General features: G+C 45.0%; 1 protein-coding gene across 1 annotated transcript; it reads right to left on the reverse strand.

Moving 5' to 3' along the window:
* Positions 1-577: 577 nt before the first annotated feature.
* Positions 578-10974, reverse strand: LOC104547746 (solute carrier family 22 member 2-like). The gene is given in 12 exon segments (XM_010193564.1): positions 578-644; positions 1157-1256; positions 2272-2384; positions 2735-2843; positions 3272-3486; positions 3589-3695; positions 3801-3915; positions 4806-4974; positions 6961-7115; positions 8173-8276; positions 10542-10688; positions 10690-10974. Coding segments are annotated over 12 exon segments (1686 nt in total).
* Positions 10975-12530: the final 1556 nt, after the last annotated feature.

A 12530-nucleotide genomic window follows, 5' to 3' on the forward strand; every position in this document is an offset into this window, starting at 1 on the left:
TGCACCCCTTCTCGTGCTCTGAAGTTTCCACGTGTCCATCTTTGTGAGTTTGAAGACAGCCAATAAAGCCCTGATGAGGGCTGCTGTAAAGGTACATGGACTCATATGAACACCATAACACACAACGGCTTGCAAAAAAAAAAAAAATCTGTGTAAATGTGTTGCAAGTTGTAACAAGATTGTACCAAGTATGTAGTCACCTCAGTTCCACAACAGAAATAAACATCTGTTATACTATGCTGCCACTTCATAAGACCAAAAAAAGTATCAGACTTCATGGAGGCTTATAAAGTTTTGTTGGGATGGACTCCACCAGCCCCAGGTTAAGATGTTGAGGTCCACACAGCTGGTACAAAAAGTTTCCAGCTCTGAAACATATTTATATTATAGCATACAGAGAGGGAAGCAGCTATGCAGCAACAGGGACAATCCCATCAAACCCCCCCAAACAAATATCCATATAATAAAGGATAAGCAGACCAAAAAAAAGAGGCATGATAGGGGAGAGTATTTATTCCAATTTGCCTTTCCATGCTAGTGCCTTAAAGCAGGCAGCCCAGAAAGAGTTCAGTCTACTTCAGTCTTGTGCTGCTTCTGACGTTTGGACATGGAGGTAGATCTTTTTGGCCTTTGGACCACTTTGCCTGCAAAGAATAACAAGACATGAGCGGGCAACCAGGAATGAAGATGTTCAGTGAGCCTCTAACTTCAAGTTCTTCACTTGCCCTGCCGCTTCCCTAGAGAAAATGAGCAGCTAATCCTCAAAGCCTCTAGAATGGCTCCAGCACCTCAGTAGACACTGGTGCTTCACTTACCACATAAGCAGCTCTTATGAAGAATTCCCTTTTTCCATTTCACAGGATCAGTTAGGTTTTTTAGAGCACCAATAACATTTATAATAGTGTTGCTTCAGGTTCAAGAGACTATTGCAGATATTCACAGGACAGTATAGGACTATGCTCCCTGTTTACAGATGCCTAGGTGGACAAGTGCTAAAAACAAAATCTCTCTCAAGCTAAAGTTTGGGAATTCACTAGCAACTTCTTGGAAGCATAGGAGGCAGCTAAGTAACCCCTGGGCTTCCCCAAGGAGCTCTGGGCAGGGATTTTGCACAATTTCAAGTGAAAGCTGCTAAGAGTTCATTATCCTGACTCACCTGTGGAAGTTTTCAACATCTTCAACAGTCTCAGGCAAAACTCTTCCTTTAGTTTCAGGTAGAAGCAACACCAGACCACCCGCGATCAAACCAATAACAGCTTCAAATCAAACAGATGCACAAAGAGCTTGTTAGCATATACCCCTTTCCAGCATAAACACCACTTTCTACTGCCTGGTGCAAAGGACTCATAAATGTCATTTTATTTTGTTATTCAAGATGTTCATATCAAGGCTCTATATGCAAAACCAGCATGCCACCTCTGGAGGGCATGGCAGCAATGAACCAAGTTCAGTGGTGAAAGATGCACTGAACAAGGGCATCTCAGCCTGGACAGGCAGCTGTAAAGAGGAAAGAACCCTTTCTAGCCCAGGGTGGATGTCAGGAAACATCAATTTTTGTGCTACTTGCATAACAAGATTTAGAAAATATATGAACGTTATCTCCTACATAATATGATTAACTTCTCCACTAGTTGGTGTCTATATTTGAAATCTGACAAGCACCCTCCTAAACGTGCTGTCTGTCAAAAAACTGCATATTGCCATTGAAGACATTTTTCTATAAATATTGTGCGGATCTAAAGATTCAGAAAAGTTTTGCAGGCCCTGACCTGAGAGTTCAGGTCACTGGTCTGTAAACACTCATCTTGCATTTATTTACCAATCTCTTTCCAAATCACTGCAAAGCAGCCAGTTAACAGACCACCAGAAAAGCTGAAGTGCTTGTACTCTATTAATTAGGCAATTGTGTGAAATTCAAGATTTTGGCTCCTGGACTGAGACAATATACCTCACCGAATAGCAGTAATTCATCAGGTTTGAATTCATCAAAGTATTTATCTCAACAAAACATTTCTCAGCTCTTTGCCATCTGTTGAACCTGTATTCACCTCTAGCTTCCTTTAAAATGCAAGGAACAATAAGGGTAAAGTAGACATGAATGCATAAACAGGCTCCAGGTTGTTATAAAATTAAGGTTATGGCTTTTGTAGACAGGACAAGGCTTCTGCTGAATTTGGGGCAACTGTCTCAGCTGCTTTTGTCTGCCTTTGAGACTTGGGCCTCACTGCTGTACCCGAGGAACAGCTAGCAAGGAGGCAAGGTGGCACTTACTGAAGACTACCAGTGGCAGATCGTGCCAGACTTCCACCAGTCTGTAGACAATGAATGGGACAATGACTCCACCGATATCGCACAAGGAAGAGCAGACCATCACCCCAAGGTTCCTGGTTGAACAGCAAAAGGATCACATTAGCAGAGTACTGCAGATGGAAGGGGATGGATCACAACTCTAACCTTTGCACAGGACAAATCCAAGCACTGTGTGGGACTTCTGATTCCACTTCTTTCTCCACTTTTCCCTTTATTTCAGTCACATGAATTTTCACCTGCCTTAAAGTACATTCGTTTTCTTTATTAAGTTACCTTTTCAAAGCATTTTAATTGTGCTCAACCTACTTTATGTTCAGCAGTACTTGTGTAGCTCTGAAGCATTTGAGGATAATTTAGCCTAAAACATAACATACACATTGGCCTCAACTATTTGTTTCCAGGCCAAATAGGAGGATGCACCTACCTGATGTACGTTGGATACAGTTCAGTGTTCACAAAGCAAACCATTTCAAAAGCCATTGTGATTCCCATTCTCCCAATGCAGGCAGCAATCACTTTTAGCCAATGTAGGTCTGCAGAGAAAATGCATTCAACACATTTGAAAGTATTTATTATTTAGCAGGTGTCAATTAATACACCAGTGATATTTTAGGGTGACCTCTGATCCCATGTCACTTCATGTTTTTAAGGGGCCTTATTTCGCCTGTGCAAATGAGGGAATGGGAGCAGTCAGCACCATGAAAGCTGTGACACAGGGGCTGTCCCAAAGCAGCACAGGGGACACAGGTGCTTTGAGATTAGTAACAGTCCTACAAATCGACCTCATTTCACTTCTGTAGCATAAGAAGCACTGTTAAAAGAGAGACAGCACCAATGGCAGGCATGGGTTTGGGGTTCATTAGGGCTGGACTTCAGGAAAAGGGAGGGAGAGGTGTGTGCTGTTCCCAGGGGGCAATGCCAGGGTGGAAAACCACCAGGTGGCCTCACAGGGGTGACTCACCCTCTGGAATCAGGGCTGTGACCAGGCAGGCAGCCCCAGCCACCAGGTTTGCTGCAGCCCAGGGGTAGCGCCGCCCGATGCGGTCAATGGTGACAATGATGATGAAGGCGGCTGGGAACTCAACAAGTGCAGAATAGAGGAAATCCAGATACATGTTCCCAGCAGCCATTCCCATGTGCATGATGAGTCCCTGGTAGAGGACGGAGCTTGTGAACCTGGGCAGAGAAGAGCATCCTGGCTTTGTTAGTCAGTTGGAGAACAGGGGTTTGTGTCCTGCTGGAGCCTCCAAAAACAGCTTTCCAACATTATCTTCTTACCAGTTGTACATCAAAATGAATGTGTTTTTTCTCATCTGTGGTGTCCTGACGAGGTCAGATAGTGAAGGAGTTTGCTTTCCACCATCTTCCTCTTCAAATTTAATATCCTGCAGAAAAGCCAGTACAGCGTTCAGTAAGTTTCTACTGAGAGGAGCCAATAGAAGGGACTATCATGATACCTGCTTACATGTACAAACAAACACTGAGCTCACCTCAAAATGGGAAGGCATCTTTTTCTGATTTTTTTTAGCCATATCACTGACAATTTTCATAGCTTGGTCATTTTTTCCTTGAGATATCAGCCACCTGGGAGACTCTGGGAGGCACCTACAATGCGAGTGTATGCTATTATATACCAAAACAGAAAGTCCACATAGTTCTCCCACGTATGGATAGTGTGGAGAGAGTGATTTGGTTGGATACAGGCAGGTGGGGTTTTTTGTTTGTCTGGGGGGTTTTGTGTGTGTGTGTGTGTGTGTGTGTGTGTGTGTGTGTGTTCCTCCCCTCCTCATCATGAAAAGTACTTTATCTCACTGCTGAAAAGGGAAGAGGAGCAGTGGTTCTAGTGGCTTTAGTCAGAGATGAGTTTACTAAAGATAAATCAGGGTTAAGCAAGAGTAGTGCTATCATTTTATTCAGCCTGTTCACCACAAACTGGCCTCTCTTAGGGAGTCATTTTCCAGTTGTGCCATCACACGTTAAGGTAAACAAGCTAGAACTGGCTTAGCAATTCACAGATATGGAAAAAGGAAGACAACTAATCTCTTTCTACTATTCCTAACTTCCTGACTCATCCAGACAATTTCTCAAACCCAAAGCACTCAAACTCAAAAAGAGAGGAGAGAATCCAAAGTAAAAGTGAACTCGCATGCCGCCTTTTTGGTTTGCCCACAAAAAGCTGCGATCTTTTTTGCCTTAGAAGAACATGTAAACAACCTGTTAGTGTTATGTTAGCATTCAATAATCTCTTGATAGCCATCTTTTCAGTGTAGGATCCCGTAAATTACATCAAGGCACTTTTTTTCTTTGCTAGGATGCAATGAATTCTCAGTTGCTGAGGGGTCCTATTTTCCTCTCTTTTTTGCTATGTATGTCCTCTTTGCACTAAGAGGCACACAAAACCAAAAAGCAGCACCAAATCTCCCTCAGTATCAGGTCTCAGGATGCAGAAGCTGATTTTTGGGTGGGGGGCAGAGGTACAACGAAAGCCTGTTTACCAGTAGTAGAGCAGGAAGAAGCAGCTCGGCAGGGTGACGGTGAGCTGCAGCCACCGCCAGTGAGGGATGGCATAAGCGATGGCATCGAAGACCAAGAGCCCGACGGAGAAGGCTGCCTGGTAGAGAATGCCCACCGTCCTCCGGTACTTCGGACCCACAACTTCTGTCACTGCAAACACACACAGAGACAGGTGAACTGCAGCTCAGCCATGGCCACTCAGCGCAGCAGTAATTTGGTCCGTGGGAATGCTGGAAGACCAATGCTGCGTTAGCACCCTGAGGAAACAGCCTTGGTAATCCTGGTCTTCCTGACATAAAGCCTCTGGACCAGAGGATAGAAAAATAAACTGACTTTTGGGATGATTTTGGGTGACTTCTCTCTCATGAGAGAATTTCAATAAGAATCCAGAAGTAAAAAGATATAATTGAGGGGAAATACCATGATAGGGCAAGTCATTGTCCTGAAAGGTATTTTATGCTCTAAAATGGCATAAAGTTCCACAGAAGAGGTGATGAAGATTTCACTGGTGCCAGGAAAAGATTTTAGGCCAAGCAAGCATCTAGAATAACAGAATCACAGAATACTAGGAGTTGGAAGGGATTTCATTAGGTCAGGATGATTATTAGAATACGCACAGGAAGGAACAATCATGTCATGGCAGAAGATGGTCTGGGCTGCTCTGCTCTGTTGAGACTCCACCTGGAGTACTGTATCCAGCTCTGGAGTCTCCAACACAAAAAGGACACTGAAGTGCTGGAGTATGTGCAGAGCACGCAAAGATGATCAAAGGGCTGGAGCACCTCTCCTACAAAGATAGGCTGAGAGAACTGGAGTTGTTCAGCCTGGAGAAGAGAAGGCTCTGGGGGGACCTTGTAGCGACCTTCCAATACTTGAAAGGTGCCTATAAGAAATCTGCAGAAGAGCTGTTCACTAGGCCATGTAGCGATAGGACAAGGGGTAATGGTTTTAAACTAGAAAAGGGTAGATTTAGGTTGGATATTAGGAAAAAGTTCTTCAATATGAGGGTGGTAGGTCACCAGAACAGGTTGCCCATAGAGGTTGTGGAGGCCCCATCCCTGGAGATATTCAAGGTCAGGCTTGATGGGGCTGTGGGCAACCTGATCTAGTAACAGTGTCCCTGCTTACTGCAGGGGGGTTGGACTGGATGATCTTTAAAGGTCCCTTCCAACCTAGTACATTCTGTGATTCCATGACTGCGGGCTAGATGTTTTTGCTTTATTTATATCAAACATCTGGATAACTGCATTAGCAAGATGTCCCCACTAAAACCTTAGCAGTTCAGAGCGTTGACATTTACATCTTTACCACCGTCGCAGTTAACTGGACCACTTGGGGCTATTTGGTAGAGCCACCTGCCACCATAGTCCAGATAAGGCTCTATTTCGCAGCATTTAACTTTTTTTATTTGTTACTTTGGTGATCGTTTAGTGTTGGGTTTGGTTTGAAAGGACCAGAAAGTGGTGCTGAGCTGGCCCCAGCCCTGCTGCCATGCAGCTGTGCTTTGCCACCAGACATGGTCAGTGCTGGGAGAAGCACCAGCGCAGTCCCTGGCTCCTCACATTGCTTTGCAGTCCCCTGGGCTGGCCTACGCTTAGGCAACTGCAGAGATACCTAAACAATTTGTCTTTTTCTCAGCAAACACATGCTGCCCTTCAGTTATTTTTAGGCTGTAAGGCCTCTGGTTGCCTTTTAACACTCTTCGTGTCATAAAAATGCCTCACATTTTCCCCACCCTCCTCCTGCTTCTTTAATGGCCTCCCCCGCCACCACCCCATCTGCAACTGGGCTGGAGTGGCTGTGGTCTGCCTTGGGGCCGTCACCTGCCCCACCTGGTGCCTGAGGGGGGACAGGGGAGCCTGTCAGCCTAGGTCTGCAAAGGGAAGCTGCACCATAGGGGAAAGCCTATCCTGAGGTAACAGCCCTAATATACCACCATTCACTTGAACTTGCTGCTTCTCCCTAATGAGAGTGCTTGAAAAAGTCCTGAGAAGTCAAAGAGGGAGAAAATTCCTTTATAGCAGCCTGAATATTATTTTTAAAAGCCATAGGAGGTGTTTTTTAAATGGCTTTTTTCCCCCATTTTTCTTCATCTTCTGCTGCCAGTCTTGCTCCTGGGAAGAGGTCTGAACTCACCCAGGATATAGCCTGCGGTCCAGCAGCCCTTGCTGACCAGCCCTTGCAAGAAGCGGAGGATGACAATCCACAGGTAGGTGGGCACAAAGACCAGAAGTACTCCACAGACCACGTTTGCAAGAATTGTACTTAAGAGGCAAAATTTACGACCAAACCTGGATTGGAAGATAGTATGAGTAAAGCAGAACAGTAGTCATGAAATCATAGGTGTTTTAAAGTAGTAAGAGCTTTGTGCACCTTTGGAAAAAATGCAGCTTTGCTCTACTAGGGATAGATGCATACCGACTTTTATTTTTAACCCATTATTCATTTTTCTGCTTTTTAATTCCCTGAAAAATTACTGTGCCACAAAGGCTTCTTTCTCAGAGGAAGAAAAATTTCCCAAGTTAAAGAGCAGCAATAATGCCGTATTTACATATATTTGGGCTGTGACTGTTATCTCTTAATTTCGAAATAGGCAGCTTAGTGATTTGGCTTTTATAATGGGGTGAAAAATAAGTATAGGCTAATATTATGATTCTGATACAACTGCATGCACCAGGGTAACAGATGTATATACCCCAATCCTAATCCTCAAAAATCTTACACATATGGATATTGCTGCAAGTGGACTGCACTGGCAGTTGGAGCAGCTCAGAGCCTGCTGTATTAACAGTCTCTGGGCAGGAAGGGAACAAGGGGGAAAAAAGGCTTTCAAATATTGGCATTTGTTTCTTTTTAACTTTGGCCATCTGGGCAAGGGTGGCTGTCTCTGCTGGCTCTGAACGGCGGTGCTAAGGATGCCAGGACACAGGGATTTCCAAACCAGCACTCCTGCTGTATCTATCTGGCAACCTCTACGGCTACTATTTCAAAGTTTCTCCAAAGGAAGCAAGTTGTTTCCAAACTCCAAACCACCATTTCCTGGCTTTGGTTAACGTCCCCAGGCTTTGGCATGGCACAGTAGGGAGTTTTGGATGTATGGTCCCAAAATAGTCCTGGCAAGCTCTGCAGGACTCTCTGAGTGGGAAATATCTGTGCAAAGCACCAGGTATGACCTGAGTGACAGAGTACTGGCTCCTAATGCTGTGACTGAACACCCAGGTGGTTGACATTATTTTGAGAAGAGCAGAGATTATATCAGTTGCACAACCTTTCTCTGCTTTTAACTAAGCTCAGCTGCTGAACACTGATAAGAGAGTTCAGAGGGCTTTACTGTTGGCCCACACATACCTGTCTGCTATGTAGCCAATGTTTATGGAGCCAATAAAAAACCCAGCATTCACCGCAGACTGAAAGAGGTCCAGCTTCCAGGAGTCTTCACACACCAGGTTAAACTAAAAGCGCAAACACAGTTAGAAGCAAAAGAGCAAAATGAGGACCTGGCTCCCATCCACAAGCATCCTTCACTTCAGTTAAAAATTTAAACTTGTTTCTGAGTCAATGCCTGTTTTATCACACCTACTGACTTAAGTCTCCGACATTAAAAACAGGATCAAGCCCTTGAGGAGTTTCCTGGTATTTCCTGTTCACGTCTCATCTCTTGTTACTCAAAAGAACATAACTGAGTTATTACCTGTCAATATCAAGACCCTAATTTGTTTTAGACCTGATGATCACCTTAGGCTTTTCAAACAGCCTTTTTTGTGGCTGATGGTGAACACTTCCAAGCAGCTTTGTTTGCTTCATGGCCTTGCATACCATGGTAGTCCCTGCACACCCCTCAGGACTAAGGGTGATACCTTCACTAGAGGTATCCTCAATGCCGAGACCTACCTCATCCTGCTTTCCATGAAGCACTGGCTCCCTGAGGGAGGGTGGCAGGAGGTATCTGTACCCCTGAGGCCACAGCATTTTCTCTCTGTTCTGGCCTTTTGTCCAGCTAAACTCTCATACACCCTAACCTGCCAGGACACCAGGCATTTTGCATCCAGGGTCAAGCTTTACTCCACACAGGCACTTACATATATTTGCCATCTGGCCTTATTTCTCATATCTTACTTAAGTAGACACTTAAGGTACTGGAGAATAAGTTAATTTTAAAAGCTGTCCTAATGTGACTGAGAATCCCTTCCCATCCTGCTGATAGCTGGTTTTATTGAAAGCTATGTATCTTTAATCAACATAAAACCAGATATTCCTCCTGATGCTCTGTGAGGGCTCCTATGAGGATATTCTTCCATGTGTCAGTTTTTCCTTCGAGCAAAGTGACACACTTTACTCTGCGCTATCCTTTCTCCTGCTTGGCTGGCAGAGCAAAGGACAACATAGCAGAGCCTGAAAGCCTGCATGGAAACAGTTGTACCCAGGACCAAAACACATTGCCAAAATGCAGAGAGGTTTGTGGTGTTTCTGGTTACCCTGCGAAGGAAGCAACCCACGGGCCTGGCCTTGCACCCCCTTCAGAAGAAAAGGGAAGACGATTGATGAGAGAGCGTGACTGCATGAATCCACACAAACTGCAAGTTTTTGGCTTCCCACAATCTCAAGAGATCATAGTGAGGGCATCTGGACCACAGCATCTGCTCAAGCCTTTCACAGCCAGATGTGCCTGCTGTGCTTCTGCTTTGTAGAAGTCCTGGGTTACTCTCTGTTTGCGGGGTGCAGATCAGACCGTATGAAAAGATTTGGTGCCTCATTGCCTAACTTTAATATCACTCGCTCCATACTTTGTGGAAAGAAGTACACTTACAGTTCACCCTCTAAAATCTAGCTCAAACCTCTCGCAAAACTATAAACGCTGAAGTTGCTGGGACACAGAATTTACCTGCTTTTGTGTTTGTGTTAGATGTATGGGGGGAAAATGCTGACTTCTACCATCTCTAAAAATTTGGTGGAACTTTTTGTGAGGAAATCAAGTTTGGCATCACAGATACTGATTTACTTTTAAAGTTAAAACTGCTAAAACCCTCAAGTACTGTAAGTAGCTTAAATATAATTTTCAGCTTGTTCATCCATCTTCTAAGAACACAGAAAAGCCATTGGCTTTTCTGCAGTTTATTCCTGACTCAAGCAGTTAATTTTGTCTGATGTGATTACCTTTTCCCCCACCTGTAGTAATTTAGTCATATTTGAAACAATCTTTAAAAGACTTTCTTCATTTAAACAAAAAAAAAGAAAAAAAAAAGATAAAAGGGGAGGTAGGGGGAGAGGTAAGAAATCAAGACCTTCACATCTGGGCACAGATCCCCGGAAGAGTGGGAGGCCTATGCAGCACACAGCAGCTCAGGGATCAGTCAGTTTTGTTTACAGTGCTGCAAGCTGGACAGGCTCTGTTTACACACCCTGGCCAATCGGGCCCCTCATGTGACGGGAGTTTCATTCAGAACTGGACTTTATCTGCCTGGGGATTTATTTGCTGAAATATGCTTTGCTCCCCAGCTGGAGATATAAACCTCCTGAGCAGCCAAGGTAACACTTCATAGCAAGGACAGAGGGAAGATGACTTGCAAAGTGTCCTGCACAAGTTCAAAGCAAGAGAAGATCCCACATCCAGGTAAGCAGGTGTCTTTTTAGGACAGCCAAGGCTACACCAACCTGCTCCCATGTCCTTTAGCTTGTCTGTAACAGGGGGGCAAAGGAAAGCGGGCATTCACTATTACCTCAGTTACAAGAGAGGTCCCTGGGAAGTCGTAGACCCAGCCATCCTGGCAGGGACCAAGAGGGACGGTGCTCTGGTTGCCCACGAGGCTGCCAAGAGGGTCTGTGCAGCTGACGCCCGTCGTGTTCCAGTCCCCCTCGTACCTGTTCCCAGTCCCCCCGTTCCCTCCGGCAGCGGCTGCTGAAACTGGGCCCGTGGCTGCCCCACTCGGGAACCGTGTGATTCAGCTGCTCCTCCAGGCTCCAGCCACACTGCTGGCTCAGCTCGGCCACCCCGGGACTGAAGCAGCGATGCTCGGGGATGAACCCGAAGAAGACGACACCCACGTACACTGGGGTGAAGGCAGCAGAAAGCAAACACAGGACAAAGAAGGTCTGCTTCTGGAACCTGTCAAATTCTCCAATCTGCTCTAAAATGTCATCCAGGGTTGGCATTTTAGCATCAAAACCACCTCAAAATCCTCATCTAGGTCTTCTCTGCAGCACTGGTATATTTAGTTGGCAGCAAAGCTATTTAAGTAACAAAGACATTTGACCAAAAGTCAAGACTAACTCCATAAATTATTAAACTACATGTTGCAAGCTTTATTTTTTAGGTTCCATTTGAAATCAGACCTTAATTCACCCAGGGAGAATTTGCATTTAACCCCTAATCAGAGCGTATATGTTCCTCTTCGCTGGAAAAGCCCCTGACAGCCACAGCACTTGATTTGTTTTGCTTTTTTTTTTTATTAGCCAAAGCAATTCCTTAAATAAGAGGCATTTTAAGGAGCAAGCGTAGATGGAAAATTCTCTAAACATGCAAGCAAATCAAAAGTTTAGTGTAACAGTTGCTGGGTACCACATGTGAACAAGGCTTATCAACCAGGCTCTATGAAGAACGAGTAAGTACACGGTAAAACAGAAGCGTCTCCACATTGAACCATGTAAGAGTAAAGGAGTAGCTTTTCTGCAAACTCCAGTATTGTGTATGTCTCATCCCTGCAGCCACCTTCACTCTCCACACTCTTCCAATTCCGAGAAAACCCTCTCCCACCAACATCAGGGAATACAATTGTCACCTGACCATATTTTTGCAGCGATGCAAAAGATAAAACACATTCACTGAGGAATTACACAAAGGATACCTTTGGGAAGCTCCAAAAAATTAAACCAGCTTAGGTGGCCATTCTGGCTCAGGGATAGAAACAGAACCAGTTCCTCCTCAGGAACAGCTATAGCAAGGTAACCAGAACCCCTCTCCTGCAGCCACTTACAGCCCTATCACATCAACCCCAACACATCCCCCTGCACTGCACCAGCCTTTCACCTCTGTGGCTGCAGAGGCTCCATGTGGAGCTGGGAGGGGAGCAGGGACACTCAAAGTGCACAGCAGCCGCCACATTCACAGCCAGCCCTTGCAGCAGGAGGATGTGAACAGTCAGCTGAAGCCAAGGAAACTGAAATCAAAGCCTGCCTGGGAGGTGAAGTTTAGAGTCATTAGGCATCTTAAAAACACACCCGAAAAACCTCACATCACTGCTTTCCTACAGTTCTGTTTAAACAGTTGGTAATGGTCTGTGTAAGTTCCACATGAACTAAAAAAAAAAAAATAAAAGGTAAATCCAGATTGGGCCTTTTTTTTTTTTCCCTGATTGCTCATCACCCTCTCTACAGTCCAGACAGGGTCTGGGTGGCACTGTGCCACACTGGTGGGTGTCTTAAGAGGCTCACTTCCATGGGAGTCGTGCTGCTGACAGGTGGAGTTTCTGCTCCTGGCCCAGACATTTGCACGTACTCATCTGGTCCCCACTATTTTCATAACGCTTCTCTCCCTGTGGTTAAGTACGGTATTCTACTGGAAACAGTCTGGTGAAGCAAGTCATGCATTAGCTCTGAACAAGGTAAGATTCAGTCAGCCTGCCTACAAATGCCTAGATCAAAAGTGGGCAACACTTCCAAAACCAGGCACTAAAGTCACACACCGCTATCAGCTGCATCAGAAATCCATC

Source organism: Mesitornis unicolor, unplaced genomic scaffold, assembly GCF_000695765.1.
Source record: "Mesitornis unicolor isolate BGI_N332 unplaced genomic scaffold, ASM69576v1 scaffold22400, whole genome shotgun sequence".
Taxonomy (NCBI): Eukaryota; Metazoa; Chordata; class Aves; order Mesitornithiformes; family Mesitornithidae; genus Mesitornis; species Mesitornis unicolor.